Source organism: Mesoplodon mirus (genome assembly GCF_964341445.2).
Source record: "Mesoplodon mirus genome assembly, chromosome: 10".
Lineage (NCBI taxonomy): Eukaryota > Metazoa > Chordata > Mammalia > Artiodactyla > Ziphiidae > Mesoplodon > Mesoplodon mirus.
The window spans coordinates 50,876,804-50,901,837 of NC_138986.1; the positions used below are offsets into that span (position 1 = coordinate 50,876,804).

At 40.3% G+C, this 25,034-nt stretch overlaps 1 protein-coding gene across 4 annotated transcripts in view; it reads right to left on the minus strand.

Annotated features, from left to right (window-relative positions):
• AFG1L (AFG1 like ATPase) overlaps positions 1 to 25,034 on the minus strand; it is a 229,655-nt gene that overhangs the window by 162,476 nt on the left and 42,145 nt on the right. For 2 of the 4 annotated variants that reach the window (XM_082633942.1, XM_082633941.1), the window contains exon 2: positions 1,248 to 1,471. In XM_082633942.1, the coding sequence (XP_082490068.1) occupies positions 1,248 to 1,445 (198 nt within the window). In that variant the 5' untranslated portion in view covers positions 1,446 to 1,471. Of the gene's footprint in view, positions 1 to 1,247; positions 1,472 to 9,198; positions 9,466 to 25,034 lie in introns of those variants that run through there. The other 2 variants (XM_082633940.1, XM_082633943.1) reach the window with 2 other exon arrangements.

The following is a 25,034-nucleotide window of genomic DNA, read 5'->3' on the forward strand; positions in this document are numbered from 1 at the left end:
TGAGAGTCCGCTGCCGATGCAGGGGACACGGGTTCGGGCCCCGGTCCGGGAAGATACCACATGCCGCGGAGCAGCTGGGCCCGTGAGCCATGGCTGCCGAGCCTGCGCGTCCAGAGCCTGTGCTCCGCAATGGGAGAGGCCACAACAGTGAGAGGCCCGCGTACCACAAAAAACAAACAAACAAACAAACAAACAAAAAACAGCCCTAAAACCAAAGTAATCAAGGCAGAAAGTTGTTAGCTGGGTAAAGAATTCTGTGGCATTTCCCCCAGATGAACCTCATGCCAAGTGCAGGGGGTCCCCAAGAGAAACATCCAAGGAGATTAGCATTAAGGAAAAAATGGACTGGATACTCATTTAGGTGAGAAAATCTACAGACAGCTACCAAAGCAGGGTGTGAAAGAATTCATGGAATAACTTGACACGTGTCCCCAAGAGTATTGGGGTGCACAGGACAAAGACAGACACTGGTGCTTGCTTCTTATATCTGCAGAAGTCCAAGGGCAGGAGACTGACTGAAGCTGCCCATGCAGAAGGGGTTGGAGAAATGAGATGTTATACTTCCCATGGCCTAAGTAGACACCATAAAGGTGACCTAGTTAGTGCTGTCCTGAAAGAACCCCCCTAAGAAGGCTAAGTGCAAGGGCAAGGCCGTCTCAGCCCCACGTAGTGGTGTGAGGTGCTCCGTTAAGAGTCCTAAGAGGCCAGTCACAGAGTGGAGCAGCAGGGAGGTCCTCATGGGAGTCCTAAAGAATCCACCCAGTGCCCCTCACAGAAAGCTAGCATGTCAGCATCTACCACACAAAAGGCCCTTAGCTGGTCACTTAAGACTCTGCTGTTTCACTCTAATCTTCTATCCCCCTCATTCCGACCCTAGAGAAGCCAAGCTAGCAGAGAAAGGAGAAGAGAGAGAAGAACAAGTCACTCCCTCTTCTCTGCTGCTGATCCTAGGCCAGGCCTAACCTAGAGGGAGGGAGAAGCTTTGAAATGCACACAAGTTTTCACTTTGACTGGTATTTAGGTTTTTTTTTTTTAACGCCTCAATATGAAGCTATTTGAATCCCCCTGAAGGTGAAAGAAAGCTATGAAACATCAAGAGGTCAGAAATGGGGATCCAACAGAGCTTGTTTAAAGGAACTGGTAGGAAATTTTCAAGCTCTTTCATCATTTTACCCAACTGCATTTAATCCATTTTTAAAATGCTTACATTTTTAACTGTTCAATCTTTAATGTCACACAAACCTTACCTTAGAAAAAAGGCCTTCTGCCTCTATACTGTAGCCTTTAAGGTCCTCATGTAATTCCTGCAAACACCGTATGACTCTTCTTTGATGTTCATCGTCCTTTAGCTCACGAGCTTTGATCAGAAAGTCATAGTGGTCCAGTGGTCCATGGCAAACAGCTAAAGCTTTTGAATAAACCTCTGTAGCAGAAGTTGGAGACATACTCTTGGCTGTCTGCACTGTATAGGCTATAAACAAAAATATATATAAAATTTTAGACTTTCTGAAATGAAGATATTTCATAGTGTTCTGTATTATTGCTTTTTTTTTTTTTTTTTTTTTTGTGGTACGCGGGCCTCTCACTGTTGTGGCCTCTCCCGTTGCACAGCACAGACTCCGGACGCACAGGCTCAGCGGCCATGGCTCACGGGCCCAGCCGCTCCGTGGCATGTGGGATCTTCCCAGACCGGGGCACGAACCCGTATCCCCTGCATCGGCAGGCGGACTCTCAACCACTGTGCCACCAGGGAAGCCCCTCTACATTATTTCTTAATGGCCACATTAAAACTTTTAACCAGTTATAATTATATTTGAGCAGTTGTTGTAAATATCACTTTGATGAAAATAATAATATAAAACACATTTTGTAACATAAATATATTTATAAATGTCTCCGTTTAATAAACCCCAAACTCATAAGCTATCACTACAACCCCCCTTCCAGGAAGAATGGAATGTCTGCTTTGCCTCCACTCCAATGAATGAGCCACCTGGGTTCACCACATCCTTCCTCACAGCAGGGGTGGTACCTTTCTTTGCATTAGGCCTAAATCTGGTTCTTCAGTGCGAAGACAGAGACTTAGACACTAGTCACAAAGGGTTTTCTACTGCCTCTTTATTCACTGTCTAAAACAACACAGCATCCAGATGTCACCACACTGAATTCAGCCCACTGCTTGCGAGACTCCTTCCCTTTTCCATCACCTTTAGGTGGAACACAAAGACTTGAGACACAACAGAGTGTCTGTTTCAAAGCAGGGAGGTGTGTTAATCCTTTTTTTAGCTTCTTGGGGAAGAAAACTGATTGTGGTAAGGTCCAGTTATAACTCTATTCCTTATCTGGGGCAGGTTCAGTGAGCAGCAAACTGGCACATTTTTAGACAAAGATTTTACAAGGGTATTTTGCCATTGTTTCTCCTGTTTCATTGAAGACCATGTTTTCTTTATTTCAATAATATGAAAACTACTTAATTTAGGAAAAAAATTAACAGTCACAACATTATTTCTATCATTTTCTAAAAAAGGGGGAAAAAAATCCTTAAATATACCATGACTGTTGGGGATAAGGCAGAGCTATCCTCTAATAACTGCTCTCCCTTTTTCTGAATAAAGGTTTTAGCTGGGTGCAAGGCTGCCGAGTGAAATATTCCATATCCTGGCCTCTCTGGCAGCCAGGATGGTCATGTGAACAATGGGATGTAAGCTGAAATGTGTGCAGCTCCGCTCTGGAGCACTTAAAGGGAAAGGGCGAATCCCACTCCTCCCCTTCCCTTCCCTCCCTCTGACTGGAAAGAAAGTGCCATGACTGCAGCTGGAAGAGCCAACCTGGCAAGGAGAGGCGCACAGAATGCTGAGCAAAGCAGAGCAAAGTTCCCTAACAATGCTGAGCTGCCAAACTAGCTCTGGACCACCTGCCTGGATTTTTATGTAAAATAAATGTCTATCTTGCTTTTCAAGCAGTGTATTTTAGGGTCTCTTTGTTACGGAGGCCTAAATTGTACCCTAACTAATACAGGGGGCTTACAGCCTGCAAAAGAGAACCGGACTAAGGGTCTCCTGGAACCCTAGGCCTCATAGGACCAAGAACAAGGCTTGGGTTCATGTTGAAGCTGGAGGCATAGGTTGAGAGTTCCATAAAGGTTTCCAGCAATTTGAGGTGTCTACCAGAGTGGTATAAGAAACATATTTGCCCTTGGTCCACAGTCCCTAGTACAGAGCTCATAAAACCCTTGGGGGCCTCCCTGGTGGCGCAGTGGTTGAGAGTCCGCCTGCCGATGCAGGGGATACGGGTTCGTGCCCCGGTCTGGGAGGATCCCATATGCCGCGGAGCGGCTGGGCCCGTGAGCCATGGCCGCTGGGCCTGCGCATCCGGAGCCTGTGCTCCGCAACGGGGGAGGCCACAACAGTGAGAGGCCCGCATACCGCAAAAAAAAAAAAAAAACCCTTGGAATTTCCTAAGTGATAGAGTGTTTTCTGTTTATCATAATGAGCCTCTTTCCATCCCACATATGCTAATGAACTCAGGGTAGGGCCCCAAGATAACCTCAGGACACAGCTGGTCCCCAGAAAGACCAAGTGTTTAGAAAGTTGGAACTTTCAGCCCCACCCACCAACCTGGGAGGGCAGGGGAGGCTGGAGATTAAATTCTATAAATAATTTTTTTTTGTATTTGAATACTCAAAGCAGCAGCTTTATTTATAATATTTAACAGCTGGAATGAACCCAAATGTCCATCAATTGATGAATGGGTTAACGATGGTATATCCACACAATGGAATATTACTCAGAAGTAAAAAGATTAAAATTACTGATAAATATAACAATATAGATGAATCTTAAAAGTATTACGCTAATTGAAAAAAGCCAGAAGCAAAATTTAATTTTATATGATTACAGTATACAAAGTTCTAGAAAAAGGAAAACTTTTCTAGTGAAAGAAAGCAAATCAGTGGTTTCTAGAACCCAGGAATAGGGTTATGGGATTGGTAGCAAAGGGGTAGGAGCAAATTTTAGGGGTGATGGAGATATTCTATATCATGATTATGATGGTGGTTACATGACTGTATACATTTGTCATAACACATTGAATTGTTCACCTAAAATCAATGAATGTTATTTGTATATAAATTGTACTTCAATAAAGGTTTCATAGGAAAAAGGGAAACTTTGGGCTATAGATGCTGTTTTACAAGTTAGCTTTTAAAAATTATAGGGCTTCCCTGGCAGCGCAGTGGTTAAGAATCTGCCTGCCAACGAAGGGGACACGGGTTCAAGCCCTGGTCCGGGAAGATCCCACACGCTGCAGAGCAACAAAGCCCATGCGCCACAACTACTGAGCCTGTGCTCTAGAACCCATGAGCCACAACTATTAAGCATGCGTGCCACAACTAGTGAAGCCCTCACGCCTAGAGCTCATGTTCTGCAACAAGAGAAGCCACCGCAGTGGGAAGCCCATGCACCGCAACAAAGAGTAGCCCCCGCTCGCCACAACTAGAGAAAGCCTGCGCGCAGCAACAAAGAGCCAACTCAGCCAAAAATAAATTATTTAAGTAATTTTAAAAAATTATATGTTTACATGCTTCTATAAACACTCTTGAACAATAAGATATGGAGAGCTTCCAAGATGGTGAAAACATCAAGGTGCCAGGAAGGTGACATACCCAGAGAGGGCACGGAAGCTCCACAGCCCTGCTCTCATCCCTTGCCCTGTGCATCTGTTCCATTTGTCTGTTCCTGAGTTCTATGTACCCTTTATAATAAACTGATAAACATAAGTAAAGTGTTTTTTCTGAGTTCCATGACCATTACTAGTAAATTATCAAATTTAGCTAAGTATCAACCGCCTAAATTTGTAGTCAGACATGTGGAAGTGTGGGTAGCTTGGGCAGCCCATTTGCAGCTGGCCTCTGAAGTGGGGCCACTTTTGTGGGATTGGCCCTTTAACTTGGGGGATCTGATGCTACCTCCAGGTAGATAGTGCCAGAAATGAATTGACAGACATCCATTAGTGTTGGAGGATTTGAGAGTCTCACAACCAGGGAAAATGCTCTTTTCCACTCCCTGGAATCAACCAAGTAAGAAACATAAGATAATGCTAATTTCCTTCTCCTCCATCCCACAAACCCTTTCCCCAGTCCTCAACCAGGTCCTCAGCCAATCAATCATCAGTGCTACTCAATTTTACATCCTAAATACTCTCTAATCCATTCCCTCCTCCCCTCTTCACACAACCACTCCAGCTGGGCCTCTTATTGTCTCTGGCTTGGCCTCCCTGCCTCTGATCGCCTCCTGCCTCACATTTACCACAACCACACCATAATCTCTAAAAATATCTTCCATCAACTACAGGGATGATCTTGCTAAAATCTCAATGTGATTTTATCAATATTTTGCTTAAAACTCATCTCATTGTTTAAAGGCGTGGTTTTCTTTTCTTTTTTTTTTTAAGGGAAACGGTTTTTTTTTTTTTTTTTTGGCTGTGCCAGGTCTTAGTTGCAGCACGCGGGATCTTTAGTTGCGGCATGTGAACTCTTAATTGCAGCATGTGGGATCTAGTTCCCTGACCAGGGATTGAACCCAGACCCCCTGCACTGGGAGCACAGAGTCTTAGCCACTGGGCCACCAGGGAAGTCCCTAAAGGAGTGGTTTTCAAATGCAATTTTAACAGCAGCACCTTTTTCTATACAAAACTTTCCATCGGATCCCAAATTTATTTAAGAGAAAAGAACAGGGGGTAACAAAGTCCTGACCTCTTCACATTTCCCTCATTCCCAAGCCCATACCACCCCATTTCCAAAGCAGCCCCTAAGGCCACTTCCCCACCTTATAGGATCACATCAAGTAAGAATAGTGTGCAGAAAAGAGTTAACACAGCAGGCCTGAGACTACCGTCCTTAGCAATGCCTGCTTGCAAAAATGGGCCCTTGACTTGGAACTTGGGTTCCCATCATTCCCAGAAATGGTAAGAGTGACTCACTGTGCCTAAATGTTTGTATCGTATACAAACAACATGATTTATGCTGAACACCTAGTTTCCTTCTAGAAGTCTGTAATTTTGGCATATGCTAGGCAGAGGGTGCCTTCGTAACCACGGCTCAACTCTAGGCATTAAGCCTATAATGAGCTTCCCTAATAGACAACATTTCACACCTGTTGTCACAGTAAGTTGCTGGAAGAATTAAGCATGTTCTGTTCGACTCTCCTGGAAGAAGAGGCTTGTAAGCTTGTGCCTAATTTTCTCTGAACGTTGTCCCACACGCATTTTCCCTTTGCTACTTGTGCTCTGTATCCTTTCACAGTAATAAATCGTAGCTGTGAGTATAACCATATGCTGAGTCCTCTGAGTCTTCCTAGTAAATCACCAAACCTGGGGGTAGTCTTGGGGATACCCAACACAGATAGTGTCCTCATTCTGAGGTTCAAGGAATCTGTAATAGGGGCGCAGCCTGCATTTTCAGACTACTCCCCCTCTACTCTCCAAAATGCATCTATTTTTTCGATACAAGAAATGACTGAGTACCACCACATGTAATGGGTAATAGGGAGTATCAAAGTTGACTCGTTTTAAGTGCGGGTGGAAGAACAAAAAAATTGCAGCAGTAACGAATCAAGATCAACTGGAAATAGCAAGTAAAATGAATTTGGGTACAGAGAAACTGGTGATGAAACTATTCTAAGTGGGACTAATACAGGTCCAAATTAGGATGGCAACAGCAGAAATGTTAGGAAGCGGGGTAGAATGGAAAATACAAAGGTAGATTCAATAATGTGGGTTGCCTTCTAGTCAAACTGGATTGCTCACCATATCTCAAACATTTTCCATTCTTTCATTTCATAGCCATGCCTTTGTTCACACAGGGTCCCAACTGGATAGCCTCCTCCTCCAACCAACCCTCTGCCAGCCTAATTTCCCCTCCACAAATCTCAACCCACCCTCAGCTCCCTACCACCAGATTTCCAAACTCACCTGTATCTACCCCATTTTCTTTTCTTTCCGCAGTTACAGCTTAAGAGCTATTTCTCATTCCATCAAGGGCTATTAATGCCTTCACTCATCCCCTAATCAGTGGATTTCAATTTTTTGGAAAAAAAATCATGACCCAATATACACACAAATATACATAACTGAAAAACAAGTTTCATGAAGTAATAACTAATTAGTAAAAATATGAAATAGTAAGAAAAAAAGGATCTTTCTATGCAAGATATGCTCTGGTATTTTATACACATATATTTTTATTATTTATATCTAAAGAACCACTAGATTTAGTTATACTAAATGCCTTATATGATACTTATTTACCTTTTTGTTTTCTGTCCCCATCAGAACATATGCTCTTTGAGGGCAACAGTGCCTGACATGATTGTTGCTTATTAAATATTTCTTGAATCCCCTCCCTTCTTACATTTTCAGAGATGTCATTCTCTTCATTAATCACCTCTGTACTATATCATCTCCCTTCCCCTCTCTACTAGTTTTTTTCATATCAGCTCAACCCTCTCCTCTTAAAATAATAACAACAACAACAAACAACCTCCTTGACTTGACACCTGCTCTCCCTCCTTCCCTTTATAGCCAAACCACTTGAAAGAGTTGACTTTACTTTTTCTGGCTGCCCCCCACATCCTGCTCATTTCTCAACCCACTATAATCAAGCTTCTACTGAGATGACTTCTGCCAAGTTCACCCAATGCCTTTTTTTTTTAATATTTATTATTTATTTTTTTATTATTTATTTTTGGCTGCGTCGGGTCTTAGCTGCAGCATGCAGGATCTTCATTGAGGCATGCAGGATCTTTCGTTGCGGCATGTGGGCTTCTCTCTAGTTGTGGCATGTGAGCTCCAGAGCCCACAGGCTCTCTAGTTGTAGCGCATGGGCTCCAGAGTGCATGGGCTCAGCAGTTGCAGCATGTGGGCTCTGTAGTTGCAGTGCACCAGCTAACTGTGGCGTGCAGGCTTAGTTGCCCTGTGGCATGGGGGATCCTAGTCCCTCGACCAGGGATAGAACCCGCGTCCCCTGCATTGGAAGGCAGATTCTTAACCTCTGGACTACCAGGGAAGTCCCTACCCAATGCCTGTTGTTGCCAAATCCAGTAGCTATTCCTCAGTCTTCATATTCCTGTTTACAATTATAAAATATCTAATTTTTAAAGTTATTCATAGGAACCATCAGGACTGTGGGCAAAGTACATTGTTTCTGTTGGGATCTGGCTTTGAAGAGGCTTAAAGTCCTTTACTTCCACTTTTATTTTTACTAATCCAACATCTTTATTGAGTAGTTTATACTTCATTCACATTTCTCAAAAAAGAAAACCAAGTTACACTGAAGATGAGGCATCACTTCAGGCAATCAGCAGACATAAAAAGAGAATCATGGGTTATCTAGTCCTGCATATAAGAAGCTTGTAAGTTTCCATTCTATACCAACAACAAGTAAAAAGCTGAAAAATCAATGTATCTTCTCAGATCCATAAGAGAAGGAAGGACACAGGACAAACTGCTGCCCCCAAGATTGAAAAGAAAGTGATTGGTGTAAATGAACCAATTAAAAGATTGTCAGAGTGGATCAAAACCCAAGACTCAATTACAGGTTGACTAAAATAAACTCACTTTAAATTCAAAGACACATACATATGAAGAGTAAATGGATGGATAGAGCAGAAACTAACACAACATTGTAAAGCAATTATAATCCAATAAAGATATTTTTTAAAAATGGATGGAAAAAAATACACCATGCTAACACTAATCAAAAGAAAGCAAGAGTAGCTATATTAATTACAGACAGACCAGACCTCAAAGCAAGGAAAGTTATCAGAGATACTGAAGGACGTTACATAAAGATAAAAGAGTTGATTCTCCCAGAAGACATAACAATCGTTAATGTATATGCACCTAACAACAGACCATCAAGTTAAACTACATGAGGTAAAAATTGATAGAACTGTAAGGAAAAATAGATGAATCCACTATCATACTTGGAGACTTCAGTACCCCTCTAGCAGAAATGGACAGATCCAGTAGGCAGAAAATCAGTAAGGACTTAGTTGAACTCAACAACACCATTAATCAACTGGCTAAACTTGACATCTGTAGAATAATTCACCCAACGACAGCACAATACACATTATTCTCAAGCTCACACAGAACATTCACCATGATAGATCACATTCTGGGCCATAGAACACACCTTACCAAAGTTAAAAGAATAGAAATCAGGGCTTCCCTGGTGGCGCAGTGGTTGAGAGTCCACCTGCCGATGCAGGGGATGTGGGTTCGTGCCCCGGTCCGGGAGGATCCCACGTGCCGCGGAGCGGCTGGGCCTGTGAGCCATGGCCGCTGAGCCTGCGCGTCCGGAGCCTGTGCTCCATGGCAGGAGAAGCCACAACAGTGAGAGGCCCGCGTACTGAAAAAAAAAAAAAAAAAAAAAAAAGAACAGAAATCATACAATGTCTGCCATCAGACCACAATGGAATTAAACTAGAAATAAATAACAGAAAGATAAATGGAAAATTCTAAAAGATGCAGAAACTATGGGACTTCACTGGTGGCACAGTGGTTAAGAATCCGCCTGCTGGGCTTCCCTGGTGGTGCAGTGATTGAGAGTCCGCCTGCCGATGCAGGGGACACGGGTTCGTGCCCCAGTCCAGGAGGATCCCACATGCCGCAGAGCGGCTGGGCCCGTGAGCCATGGCCGCTGAGCCTGCACTTCGGGAGCCTGTGCTCCACAGCAGAAGAGGCCACAGCAGTGAGCGGCCCGTGTACCGCAAAAAAAAAAAAAAAGAAAAAAAGAAAAAGAATCCGCCTGCCAATGCAGAGGACACAGGTTCAATCCCTGGTCCAGGAAGATCCCATGTGCCACACAGCAACTAAGTCTGTGCGCCACAACTACTGAGCCTGCACTCTAGAGCCTGCAAGCCACAACTACTGAAGCCAGCACGCCTTAGAGGCCGTGCTCTGCAACAAGAGAAGCCACCGCAATGAGAAGCCTGCACACCTCAACGAAGAGTAGCCCCTGCTCGCCACAACTAGAGAAAGCCCACGCGTGGCAATGAAGACCCAACGCAGCCAGAAAAAAATTTTTTTTAATTTAAAAATAAAATAAAATATTCAGAGACTAAACAACACACTTCTAAATAACATATGGGTCAATGAAGAAACCTCAAGATAAATGTAAAAATTATTCGAGTCAAATGAAAATGGAAGCACAATTTATCAAAATTTGTGGGATGCATCAAAAGCAGTGATTAAAGGGAAATTTATAGCAATGAATGCATATATTAGAAAGAAGAAAGATCTAAAATCAATCATCTAAGTTTCCACCTTAAGAAACTAGAAAGAGAACATTAAATCCAAAGTAAGCAGAAGAAAAGAAATAAGAGCAGAAATCAGTGGAATTGAAAACAGGAAATCAACAGAGAAAATCAATGAAACCAAACACTGGCTCTTTGAAAAGATCAATAAAATTGATAAGCCTCTAGCCAGGCTAACAAGGAAAAAGGAGAGAGGACACAAATCGCTAATAGCAGAAATGAAAGAGGGATATCACTATAGATCCCATGGACATTAAAAGGATAATAAAGGAATACTATGAACGACTCAACCCATAAATAAAGGAATAGGTGAAATGGACAAATTCCTTGAAATTCCTTGAAAGACACAATCAGCCAAAATTCACACAAGAAGAAACAGACAATCTAAATAGGTCTGCATCTATTAAAGAAACTGAATCAATAATTAATAGTCTTCCAAAATAGAAAGCATCAAGCACAGATGGGTTCACTGGTGAATTCTACCAAACATTTAAAGAATTATACTAATTCTCTACAACCTCTTTCAGAGGATTAGAAGCAGAAGGAATACTTCCTAACTCATTCTGTGAGGCCAGCATTATCCTAATACCAAAATAAGACAAAGACATTACAAGAAAAGAAAACTACACCAATATCTCTCGTGAACACAGATGCAAAAATCCCTAACAAAATACTACCAAATCAAATCCAACAATGTATAAAAAGAGTTACACACTATAAACAAGTGAGCATTATCCCAGGAATGCAAGGCTTGTTCTACCTTTTTTCTTTTTTCCTTTTTTTTTGGCTGTGCTGCGTGGCATGCAGGATCTTAGTTCCCTGACCAGGGATCGAATCCATGCCCTCTACAGTGGAAGCATGAAGTCTTAACCACTGGACCACCAGGGAAGTCCCTGGTTCAACATTTTAAAATGAATTAACGTAATCCATCACATCAACAGACTAAAGAAGAAAAATCACATGATCAGATCAATAAATGCAGAAAAAGCATCTGACAAAAACTTATACACATTTATGATAAAAACTCTCAGTAAACTAGGAATAGAGGGAACTTCCTCATCTTGATAAAGAATACCTACAAAAAACCTACAGTGAACACCATACTTAATGGTAAGAAACTAGATGTTTCCCACTAAGATCAAGAACAAGGCAAGGATGTCCCCTCTCCTCACTCCTTATCAACATAGTACTAGATAAATCCATAAGACAAGAAAAGGAAATAAAAGGTATACAGATTGAGAAGGAAGATATAAAATGGTCTGTTCCCAAATGACATGGTCATCTAAACAGAAAATACAAAAAAATCAATAAAATAACTCCTGGGGCCTCCCTGGTGGCGCAGTGGTTGAGAGTCCGCCTGCCGATGCAGGGGATACGGGTTCGTGCCCTGGTCTGGGAGGATCCCATATGCCGCGGAGCGGCTGGGCCCGTGAGCCATGGCCGCTGGGCCTGCGCGTCCGGAGCCTGTGCTCCGCAACGGGAGAGGCCACAACAGTGAGAGGCCCGCATACCGCAAAAAGAAAAAAAAAAAAAAAAAAAAAAAAAAAATAACTCCTGGGACTAACAAGTAATTATAGTAAGGATACAAGGTTAATATACAAAAGTCAACTGCTTTCATATATGCCTGCAATGAACAAGTGGAATGTGAAATTAAAAACACAATACCAGGACTTCCCTGATGGTCCAGTGGGTAAGACTCCATGCTCCCAATACAGGAGGCCCAGGTTCGATCCCTTGTAGGGAAACTAGATCCTGCATGCATGCCGCAACTAAGAGTGCACATGCCGCAACTAAGAAGTCCACATGCCACAACTAAGAAGTCCACATGCCACAACTAAGAGTCTGCATGCCGCAACTAAGAAGTCCGCATGCTGCAACTAAGAAGCCTGCATGCCACAACTATGAGCTCGCATGCCACAACTAAAGATCCCACATGTCACAACAAAGGATCCTGCATGCTGCAACTAAGACCTGGCACAACCAAAATCAATCAATCAATAAATAAATATTTATTTAAAAAACACAATATCATTTACGTTAGCACCCCCCAAAAATGAAATACTTCGGTATAAATCTAACAAAATATGTACAAGATCTATATGAACAAAACTACAAAACTCTGATGAACAAAATCAAAGAACTTAAAAATGGAGAGATATTCCATGTTCACGTATAGGAAGACTCAATATTGTCAAAATGTCAGTTCTTCCCAACTTGATCTATAGATTCAAAGGAATCCCAATTAAAATCCTAGCAAGTTATTTTGTGGATACTGACAAAATAATTCTCAAGTTTAAATGAAGAAGCAAAAGACTCAGAATAACCAACACAATACTGAAGGAGAAAAACAAAATTGGAGGACTGACACTACCCAACTTTAAGACCTACTATAAAGCTACAATAATCATGACAGTGTGGTATTGCCAAAAGAATAGACAAATAGATCAATGGAACATAATAGAGTCCAGAAATAGGCCCACATAAATACAGCCAATTGATCTTTGACAAAGGAGCAAGGGCAATACAATGGAGCAAAGATAAGTCTTTTCAACAAATGATGCTGGGACAACTGGACAAACACATGCAAAAAAAATGAATCTAGACACAGACCTTAAACCCTGCACAAAAATTAACTCAAAATGCATCATAGATCTAAACGTAAAAGAAAAAACTATAAAATTCCTAGAAGATAACATGGGAGAAATACAGAAGACATAGGAGAAACCTAGATGAGCTTGGGTATAGCTTTGACTTTTTAGATACAACACCGAAGGCACAATCCATGAAAGAAATCATTGATAAGCTAGACTTCATTAAATTAAAAACTTCAGTTCTGCAAAAGACAATGCCATGATCTCAAAAGACAAACCACAGACTGGGAGAAAATATTTGCAAAAGACCCATCTCATAAAGGACTATCATCCAAAATACACAAAGAACTCTAAAAACTCACAACAAGAAAACAAACAATCTGATTAAAAACTGGGCCAAATGGGACTTCCCTGGTGGCGCAGTGGTTAAGAATCCACCTGCCAATGCAGGGGACACAGGTTTGAGCCCTGCTCTGGGAAGATCCCACATGCCACGGAGCAACTAAGCCCGTGCGCCACAACTACTGAACCTGTGCTCTAGAGCCTGCGAGCCGCAACTCAGCCCACGAGCCACAACTACTGAAGCCCACGCGCCTAGAGCCCGTGCTCCACAACAAGAGAAGCCACTGCAATGAGAAGCCCGCGCACCGCAACGAACAGTAGCCCCTGCTTGCTGCAACTAAAGAAATCCCACACGCAGCAACAAAGACCCAACGCAGCCAAAACTAAAACTAAAATAAAAAAAAAAAAAAAAACAAAAAACTGGGCCAAAGACTTTAACAGAAACCACACCAAAGAAGATATACAGATGACAAAGAAGCATATGAAAAGATCTCCACATCATATGTCACCAGGGAAATGCAAATTAAAAGAACAATGAGAAGGAATTCCCTGGTGGTCAGCGGTTAGGACTTGGCACTTTCACTGCAGGGCCCAGGTTCAATCCCTGGTCAGGGAATGCAAGCTATGTGACGTGGCCAAAAAAAAAAAAATTAGATACCACTACACACTTATTAGAATGGCCAAAATCCAGAACACTGACAAATGCTGCCCAGTATGTGGAATAATAGGACCTCTCTTTCCTGGTGAGCATGCAAAATGGTACAGCCACTTTAGAAGACAGTTTGGCAGCTTCTTAAAAAACTAAACATACTCTTACCATACAATCCAACAATCATTATCCTTGGTATTTACCCAAAGAAGCTGGAAATTTATGTCCACAAAAAAACCTGCACACACATATTTACAGCAGCTTTATTCATAATTGTCAAAACTTGGAAGCAACAAAGATGTCCTTCAGTAGGAGAATGGATAAATAAACCGGTACATCCAGACAATGGAATATTATTCAGCACTAAAAAGAAATGAGTCTATCAAACCATGAAAACACGTGGAAAAAACTTAAACGCACATAACTAAGTGAAAGACCAATTTGAAAAAGCTACATACTGTAAGGTCCTATATTCTAATTATATGACATTCTGGAAAAGGCAAAACTATTGACAGTGAAAAGATCAGTAGTAAACAGAGGGAGTAGGTAGGAAGAAGGTGGGACTAGGCAGAGCACAGAGGATTTTTAGGGTAGTGAAAATACCCTAAAATATACTATAATGTGCATATGTGTTATTGTACATTTGTCCATATTCATAGAATGTACTACACCAAGAACCCCATTGTAAACTATGGACTTTGGATGATGATGCTGTGTCAATGTAGGTTCATCGACTGTAACAAATGTACCTCTCTGGTATGGGATGTTGAAAATTGGGGAGTATTGATAACAGGGGACATGTGGGGGGCAGGAGGTATATGGGAAATCTCTGTACCTTCCTCTGAATTTTGCTGTGAACCTAAACTGCTCTAAAAAATATCAGTCTTTTAAAAAAGAAAACGAAAGACAGAATCAGTCAGGCAAGACTCTCAAGGCTGAGAGATTGGCCAGCTTAGGCCTGGACAGCAGCTGTATAAATTGAATCACAAAAGACTTCTCAAAAGCTGCACTGAATTAAATCTGTTACTGCATCAGTGTACACAAATTATGTGATGCTGCTGACATATTATTTTGATTTGTATTAATTTGTCTTATTGTACTCCAAATGGACAGTGGGAAAATGCCATTCTGAAGATCCACAAACTAATCTACAAACATAAGTGGAAGATTTTAGAGGCACAAAAAGTCTGCGCTGTTCTAACACCTCAATTTTGTACCTTATTTCACTACTTTCTCCTAAACGAAGTTTAAGGAAGATCCCACTATACTCCACAGCCCACTTGTTATAAGATTTAGTCAATATCATGATGTCTTAGCATCTGAATAATCTATTATAACTTTCTAGACAGTATTTTAACAATTACTTCAATTTTTCTCCCCAAGGAAAATAAATGAGTTTCCCCAGGCTCTGAGTGTATTTGTTATTACTTCAATTCCCCCTGCTTCAACTTTTTTTTTGAAGTGAACATAACCTCCAGATTTTATTGTCTTCACAATAAAACAAAAGATGAAGATTAGAACTGGAGTACTTAGCCCTTTCTCTTATCTCCTCCCAGTTCAAAATGCTTGCTGGTCTTAACAGTCAGCACTCTCTAACTCTGCAGCACTTTCTAGGCTCAATGCATTCAAGCCTCAGCACAATCTCCATTTGTAGTTTTAGCCTTTTTTCCAGAAAAGCAGCTTAGTCTGCTTCCTGTCATAAGACCGCTTTCCCTGGGCATTCAGAGAGTCCTTGCCCTTCTTGTCCTGTGTCACTCTGTGGGTTTAATGCTTGGCACGCTTCTTACAGTTAGGTTGGCAAGTTTCAGGGATATACACCATGTTTGTCTGTTTGTGGGGGTGCTATCGGCAGGGGAAGAAGCGATTTCCCCCAATATTTAATTTTTCATCTGAAGACAGAGGTTTAGAACAAAAAAATTCTTCTGAAGTTCTGCAGTCTTACAGTCTATGCTAATATGTTCCATTTAAACAATCTCATGGCATTAATAAGTAATATAATAGGGACTTCTCTGATGGTCCAGTAGTTAAGACTCCTTGCTCCCAATGCAGGGGGCCCAGGTTCAATCCCTGTTCAGGGAACTAGATCCCACATGCTGCAACTAAGATCCTGCATGCCACAACTAAAAGATCTCACACGCTGCAACGAAGATCCTGTGTGCCACAGCTAAGACCCGGCACAGCCAAATAAATAAATAAATAATTTTAAAAAAATAATAAGTAATATAATAAACCACATTTATGCTCTTCTTAATGGCACATGGTAACCTATAACAGAAAGAAGAGGCAACTCAACAGCAACAATTATAAAAGAAATTAGAAAAAGGCAAATTGTCACTAACAGCCCTAACAAGAATTGTTATATACACGTAGGTTGTTTTTTTTAAACAAGGTCTTGACTTGGGGTCCATGACAAGTCAACTGGCAGGGAATAGGGGGGATGGTCTGAGAGCCCTCTGAAATTAAAAGAGAATTGTGTGTGTGTATGTGTGTATGTTCGTGCATTTCTTCTGAGGTAAGATCTCTAAATATACTACAGATTCCTTCAGATTTTCAAACAAGTGAACAAAAACTGATTAAGAACCACTGTTTTAAAAATAATTGTCAAAATAGTTTTAGAAGGAAATTCTATTAATAGCAGCTCACATTTATTGAACACCTACTGTGTGCCAGGGACTAGGTTAAGTAACTTAACATAATTACTTGTTTTACTCCTCACAATAATCCTATTATACAAATAACTTAAAAATCCATGGATATGGACTTATATATACTACCAAATGTAAAACAGATAGCTAGTGGGAAGCAGCCGAATAGCACAGGGAGATCAGCTCTGTGCGGTGCTTTGTGACCACCTAGAGGGATGAGATAGGGAGGGTGGGAGGGAGACGCAAGAGGGAGGAGATATGGGGATATATGTATGCATATGGCTGATTCACTTTGTTGTAAAGCAGAAACTAACACACCATTGTGAAGCAATTATACTCCAATAAAGATGTTAAAAAAATAATAATTAAAAAAAAATCCATGGATAAATCTGTTCATTGATTCATTCACTCAGGTTTCTTGAGAACCAACTATAGCTCAGGCACTATTCATGCCACTGGTGAAACAACAATTAAAAACAAATTTTTTTCCTTATGGAGCCTTCCCTCCAGTCAGGGGGAAGAGAGACAAAAAAATAAATAAAGAGCAACAACAGATCACATAATAATCAGTATGCTGGTGAAAATAAAACAGAGTGATATCCTAGGACCTCTGACCAACAGCATGGCATCCCCAGGGAGCTCAACAGAAGTACAGAATCTCAGGCCCTACCCTAGGGATCTGAATCAAAATTTGCATTTTTAACAAAATACATAGGTGTTGGGCTTCCCAGGTGGCGCAGTGGTTGAGAGTCCGCCTGCCGATGCAGGGGACGCGGGTTCGTGCCCTGGTCCGGGAGGATCCCACATGCCGCGGAGCGGCTGGGCCCGTGAGCCATGGCCGCTGAGCCTGTGCGTCCGGAGCCTGTGCTCCGCAATGGGAGAGGCCACAACAGTGAGAGGCCCGCATACCGCAAAAAAACAAAAAAACAAAAAAACAAAAAAAAAAACATAGGTGTTTCATATGCACACTGAAGACTGAGAAGCACTATGCTAGGGAATGATTGAGGACTCCTATAGATTATGAGGAAAAGCTTTCCTGTGGAAGTGACATAAGTTGACACCTGAATGCCCAAAGGAGTCAGCCCTGAGGAAGATCTGGGAGAACTTCCCAGGCAGAGCGAAGAGCTCTGGCAAAAACCCTAAAGTGAAAATGGAAATAAGCTTCACATTTTCAAAGAAAGAAAAGAAAGTCTACGTGGCTGATTTAAATGAACAAGGTGGAGTATGTTACAAGGTGAAGTTGGAAAGGAGAGGAAGGACCAGATCATGTAGGGTCTTGTAAGCCGTAGTAAATAGTGTGAATTTGATAGGATTAAGATCAAGTAGAAGGTTTTGATCAGGGGTGTGTCACAATTTGTTTTTTAAAAGATTAATCTGTTTGTAGAAAATAAGATAATAGAAATGCAAAAGGAAAGTAGAAATGGAGGAATAGTATGATATTCAATAATGCTATTATATATTATATATAATATACATATATTTTTATATATGTATGTGTTTTTATATTGTATGGTATTCAATAAAACTATTATACATATATATATATAAAATACATATATATGTAAATTTTTTTAAGTGGGAGCAGAGAGACTGGTTAGGAAACTCTTAACAACAGTACAGTTCAGACATGTCTATGATTTGGACCAGAGAGTTAGCACTGCAAGTTGCAGGTCAAGTAAACTGACCAAGATCATATAGTTAATAACAACAGCAGGAACAATTGCTAACCTTTAGTGGGTACTCACGAAGTGCCAGGTACTTTTCTAAGTACTTTACATACCTTCATTCATTTAATCTTCACAACCACCCTACGATGTAGGTACTAACATATTCCCACCTTAAAGGTGAAGACACTAAGGCACAGAGGGACTAAGTAAGTAACCTGTCCATGTTCCCATAGCTAGGTAGTGACAGAGCCAGCATTTGTACCTACAGGTCCAGCAGAGAGGTAGGACGTTATAGTGGAAGCAGCATGGGCTCTGGAGTCATACCCTCCAGATTTATCTCCTGACTCCACCATTTTGACTCTGGATCATGGCAGCTTGGGCACATGATCACCATTCTAGCCAATGATGCCTAAGAGGAAGTCAGCTTCTGCCAAAGTTTCTCCTGATGCTCTTCAAAAGGAGACCAGGACAGAAACTCATTCCTTCCTGCCTTTGTACTTTTACCTGTGAAATTAAGATGGCTGGACTGCTGCAAGTACCTTAAGAACATGAGGGGAAATGCTGCTCACACACTGAGGACAACAGTAATCTTGACATATGTTGTGAAAGTTAATTTTATTTGGCAACTTGACTGGGCCATCGAGTGCCTATACATTCAGTCAAACATTATTCTGGATGTGTCTGTGAGGGTATTTCTGATGAGGTTAACACCTGAAACAGAAGACTGAGTAGACTGTTCTCCCTTATGTGGGTGGGCCTCATCCAATCACTTGAAGCCCTGAACAGAACAAAAGGCTGACCTTCCCCTTAGTAAGAGGGAACTCCTTCCGCCTGACTGCCTTTAAGCTGGAACATAGGTTTTCTCCTGCCTTTGGACTCAAACTGAAACATCAGTTCTTCATGGGTCTTAAGCCTGCCAGTCTTTGGACTAGAACTACACTATGGGCTCTCCTGGTTCTCAGGCCTTAGGACTCAGACTGGAATTACACTACCAACTCTCCTGGGTCTCTGGGTCTCCACCTTGCTGACTGTAGATCTTGGGACTTGTCAACCTCCATAATTACATGAGCTGATTCCTTATAATAAATCTCTTTCTAAATGTATATACATCTTATGGGTTCTGTCTCTCTGGAGAACCCTGACTAAAACATATGTCATAAAGCTTAACTGTGTTGACACTGTTTCCATAGAGCTGAGAAATAACAACAAAGGGGATGTGTGGTCTCTGTGTTCTTTGGTGCTTTAAATTGGAATGGAATTTCAAATTCTACACAAAGGTAGTTAGTTAAGAAAGTCTTAGAGATATTCTTTAGAGACTTAAGCAAAATGGTGGACCAGACTATTTCAACAAAAAGTAAGCATTTTCCTTTCAGAAATGTTATTTTAAAGGTTTGCTTCACCCTTAAGGTTTTTTTGTTTTAATACCTGAAGTTAAATACTTTTTGAGAATCCATCTCCAACTTCACACTCACAATCAGTAGAGATGTAGTTTAATGTGCAGAAGTTTTACATACAACTTGTCAGTAAAGTGGGGTTCAGCTCAAAAACATTCTGTAAAGATTTCTCAGCTCAAAAGTATCCTATGATTAAAGGAAAGAATTGAAGATACGCAAGATAACACATGACCATACAAATTTAAAGAGTTTTCAAGGTAAAGAAAACTATCTGTTTGCATTATTCCTTCCTAGACGGTTGTATGTTCAGAAATTTTCAATACGATTTGTGATGAGTCTTGACTACTTCAAGGCATTACATGTGTTTACTTCAGTAGAATTAAGGATGTTATACAAAATTAACACATTACAAGAGGTATCCATGTAACCCAGAAAAGTTATATGCTTTAGGTTCATTTTAAGGTTTCTTTGCAGACTTTGGATTCATTTGAAAATTTATGAGTGATAGAATTCTGAAAGGTATTCTATATATTATCTTCTCCAAAAAAAATCTAAGGTAGATATTGTTATTTCTTACAAATGAGGAAACTAAAACACCACAAAATGTTAGAAAATTTAAGTGAATAGGCAAGACAGGATCTCAAGCTAAGTGACCCCAAACTACCACCAGGATATTGCCTTCATTAAAATCACCATAACACTACAGACAAGTGAAGATTGTGCTCCCATTTATCATAGCCAGGCAACAGAGAAAACACAAACCTCTCTCAGGCCCTCTAATTTGAAGTACTCAAGCCTCCTGGAACAACCAACAATCCACTCCTCCTGGGTCTCCATCCTGCTCAGGCCCAGCTAGAGCTCTGCCCTGCCTGCACTCTGGGCTCAACCTGCCTCTGCTAATAAACGGCACTCTTGTAAAACCCGGTAGCAGCAGCAGCAGCAGCAGCAGATTTTTTAAAAATTGAAATATAGTTGATTTACAACGCTGTGTTAGTTTCGGCTGTGCAGCAAAGTGATTCAGTTATACATATACATATTCTTTTCCATTATAGGCTATTAAAAGATATTGAATACAGTTCCCTGTGCCATATAGTAGGTCCTTGTTGTTTATTTTATATATAGTAGTGTGTATCTGTTAATCCCAAACTCCTGATTTATCCCTCCTCCTGCCTTTCCCCTTTGGTAACCATAAGTTTGTTTTCTATGTCTGTGAGTCAGCAGCTTTTTTACTAAAAGCCCAAAGTTGAAGTGTTAGAGGAAAGAAATTCCTTTCCATATAAATCTAAAAGCCCTTACATTTCACATAGCTGGCTTTGAAGAATTTTGACTAATTAGATTTATGTACACCTTTTTGAGCTTTGAGAACAAAATCTGGCACTAAATGCAGACCTAGCCCTCAAATACAAAGATGACACGAAGTTAGGAGACAAATCAGTGCTGTTATCACAGTCAAGATGATGTTGCCGAGCTACACAATGGGATAAAAGTACCAACAGGTGCAATTAGGTTCAAAAACTTAATTATACTGAAAAGAATCATTTGAAAACCTATTAAATAGAAAAACTGAATAAGCAACAACTAATTCCACAAATTATAAAGCAGCTATAGAGTGTAAAGCTCTGTACTGAAAACTTCAAACACAGCTAGCTAGACAGACACTGTAACTGCACTCAAAATACCAACAGGGCACTGGGGGAGATGTAAACAAGTGGATAAACAACTTTAACAAAGTGTGGTATGAAGTAAAGGGAAGAGAAGGATGCTATGAGATCACAGAGCCAAAGCTAGTAACCTAGCTTAAGGAGACAAGGGTACTCAGAGGAAATGATGTTTCAATTGAGAGCAAAAGGACAAACAGGAGTTAGCCAGGGAAAAATGGAAGGAAGGGAAGGAAAGGCATTAAGCTGGGAGAAGGCTCTAAAATATGAGAGGATAGTGCACTAAAGAAAATGAAACAAGATCAGTATTGAGATACAAAGTGAAAGGCAGAGGGGGCAAGAGTTGGGCTACTAGAAAAATATAAAGGAACCATGTGACACAGGGCCTTACAACAATCAGCAGTTTGAATTTAATCCTGAAGTTTCCAGGAAGCCACTTATGAATTTTAAAGAACTCAGTGGCTTAATTATACCCCCTCTTAAGCAAAGGAGAATACTGGAAAACATTTTAATGGCTTTATCTTTCTGACATATTAGCAATGACCTGTTGGAAATACAATAGGAAAAAAAAAACGGATCCCACTTACAATTAAGATAAAAAGTCTAGAATAAAGAAGAGTCATAGTAACAATCAATTCGTAAGATCTATGTGAAGAAAACTAAAATCTTTCTCAAAGGCATAAATGAAAATTTGGGAGACTGGACACAGTGTTATTGAAAAGAAACGCACAACATTATAACATTGTCAGTTCTTCACAAATTAATTTGCAGATTAAATACAGTTCCACCAAAATCCAAATCCAAAATCCTTAGAAAATCATGAAGATGCAAAGTAATGAGGGGGATCTTGACTACCAGATGAGAAAATAAATATAAAACACTATGAGCAACAAGATCAATGAATAGAATAGACATTCTAAAAGGAAGTCTTCATGGAATAATTTAATACATAATAAAAGAGGGAGGCATACCAAATATTATCACTGTTCTTTTCTTTTATCACCCAACTTGTAATTATCTATTTGTTATTTATTTTATGTCTGTCTCTCTCAACTAGACTGCAAGCCACAAGAGGGAAGGTACCATGCCTATTTAATTCATTGTATACCTAGCACCTACAATGCCTGGCATATGATAGGCACACAATAAATATTTGTTGAATAAATGAATTAAGCAATGGGAGCCAAGAAATCATTCAACAAGTGACATCTGGACAACTGGAAGACAATAGAAAAATTAATTTAGATTATCCCCTCATACTGCATACCAAAATACTTTCCAGATGGTTTAAAAATGTAAATATATAAAAAATTTCAAACCAAAAAAATAAAGTATACATGAATATTTACCTAGTCCAGTGGTCTGCAAACTACAGCCTGCAGGCCAAATCAGCCATGTGCATTAGTCTACTATCTCTGGCTGTTTACACACTACAACACCAGAGTTGAGTACAGTTGTCCCTCAGTATCTGCAGGGGATTGGTTCCAGGACCTCCTGCATATACCAAAATCCACAAATGCTCAAGTCCCTTATATAAAATGGTGCAGTACAATGAACAGTTGGCCCGCTATATCTGCGGATGTCAAACTCACAAATATGGAGGGTCAGCTAAAGTTGTAACAGAGACCGTGGCAGGCAAGGACAAAAGTATTATCTGAATGTTTACAGAAAAAGGTTGCCAATCCCTGATCTCTCTTAACAGGTGTGGACTTTCTAAATCCAATCCTGTCTGGACATCGCAATTGCCTGTGAAACTCAGACTTAAGGACTCCCAATTAAACCCCAGCAGGAATGGATCAAAAACATAACTGTAAGAGCTAAAACTTTAAAACGCTTAGAAGAAAACATAATTGTAAATCTTCATGACCTTGGATTAGGCAATGATTTCTTAGCTATGACACCAAAAGCAGCCAAAGAAAAAATAAATTGGACTTCATCAAAATTAAAACTTTTGTATATCAAAGGACATTATCGGGACTTCCCTAGTGGTCCAATGGTTAAGACTCCATGCTCCCAATGCAGGGGGCCTAGGTTCAATCCCCGGTCAGGGAACTAGATCCCACATGCTGCAACTAGGAGCCCGCATGCTGCAACTAAGATCTGGCACAGCCAAATAAATAAATTTTTTTTAAAAAGGGACATTATCAAGAAGGTGAAAATACAACACACAGAATGACAGAAAATATTTGCAATCTATAAATCTAGCATAACTCATTAAGAAATAGAATCCAACAATTTCACCTATGAGTATTTATCTGAAGGAAACAAAATCACTATCTCAGAAAAATATCTGCACCCCCATGTTCATTGCAGCATTATTTAAATAGCCACGACATGAAAACAACTTAAGTGTCCATCAAGAGATGAAAGGATAACAGAGCAACTAAGCCCATGCACCACAACTACTGAGCCTGTGCTCTAGAGCCCGCAAGCCACAACTACTGAGCCCACATGCCACAACTACTGAAGCCCACGCACCTAGAGCTCCACAACAAGAGAAGCCACCACAATGAGAAGCCCGCACACCGCAACAAAGAGTAGTCCCCACTCACCACAACTAGAGAAAGCCTGCATGCAGCACGAAGACCCAACACAGCCAAAAATAAATTAACTAATTAATTTTTTTAAAAAAAGAAAAAAGAAGAGATGAAAGGATAAATCAATAGTAACATAAATCAGGATGTTGATTGCCATTGGGAGTAAAAAGCTAGTGACTTGGAGGGTACACAATGGGAGCCTCTGGGTACTACAAATGTTCTATTTCTTGATTTAGGTTGTATTTACACAAATCTATTCTCTTTATGAAAATTCAGTAGGCTTTACACTTATCACTTGCATACTTTACTAAATGAATCTTATACTTCAATAAGTATGTTTTAAAAATAAAAATGAAGTTAACAGTAATTATCTTTCCTGTATTTTCTACTATGCACATATAGTATTTTTATAATAAAAATAATTTATTTTTTAATAGAAAAAATAACTAATCAAATACAAACAAAAGAGACCTGTCTTATAATAGCCCTAGGAGTCTTAAGGTGAGACATGAATATGACCTGGCCACCAACTTAATGCAACAGGAAACAGAAAAGGTAACCTAAAATACTGCTCGGGCCAGACATGTCCGAAGGAATATATTGAGATATGTGGGCCACATTTTCAGAGTGACATTCAGAAAGCAGACTGTAATCTCAAGAAGGGAAGTAGTTCAAGGATCTAGAAACCATGTCATAAGATTTGACTAATAAGACAAGAGACAGTTGACACTGAGGAGAGAGTAACAACATCCCAGCACTCTGTGTCTAGCATACAGATGGCACCAAGAAATATTTGGGGAATGAATGAACGGATGAATGGTAGAAATATGTCTTTAATGTTTTAAAGGTTGTCAAATGGAATTGGGACAAGGAGGCAACCAATAATATGATAAATGAATAAATGACTATATAAATGAATAAGATATACTTTAAAAACTGCCATAAGCGCAATGAGAACTAGAGTTACATAAGTTGTGCCTGGGGAAAGAGTCAAGATGAATGAGGAGAAGTTACAGAAAAGCTGTACTTGAAGAATTCTACTTAAAGAATTTTCTAGCAATTAGGGCTATACAAAAATGAACAGGATGCCTCAAAAAGAAAGAATAAAGGCAGAAACTACCTTCCCACCTGACATTTAACTACATAACCCAGAGGTCCTCTTCAGCTCTATTATTCTATGATCCCATGAAACGTTATCTTCATATCTTGCTGCACAGCAAATAATTAACAACTTG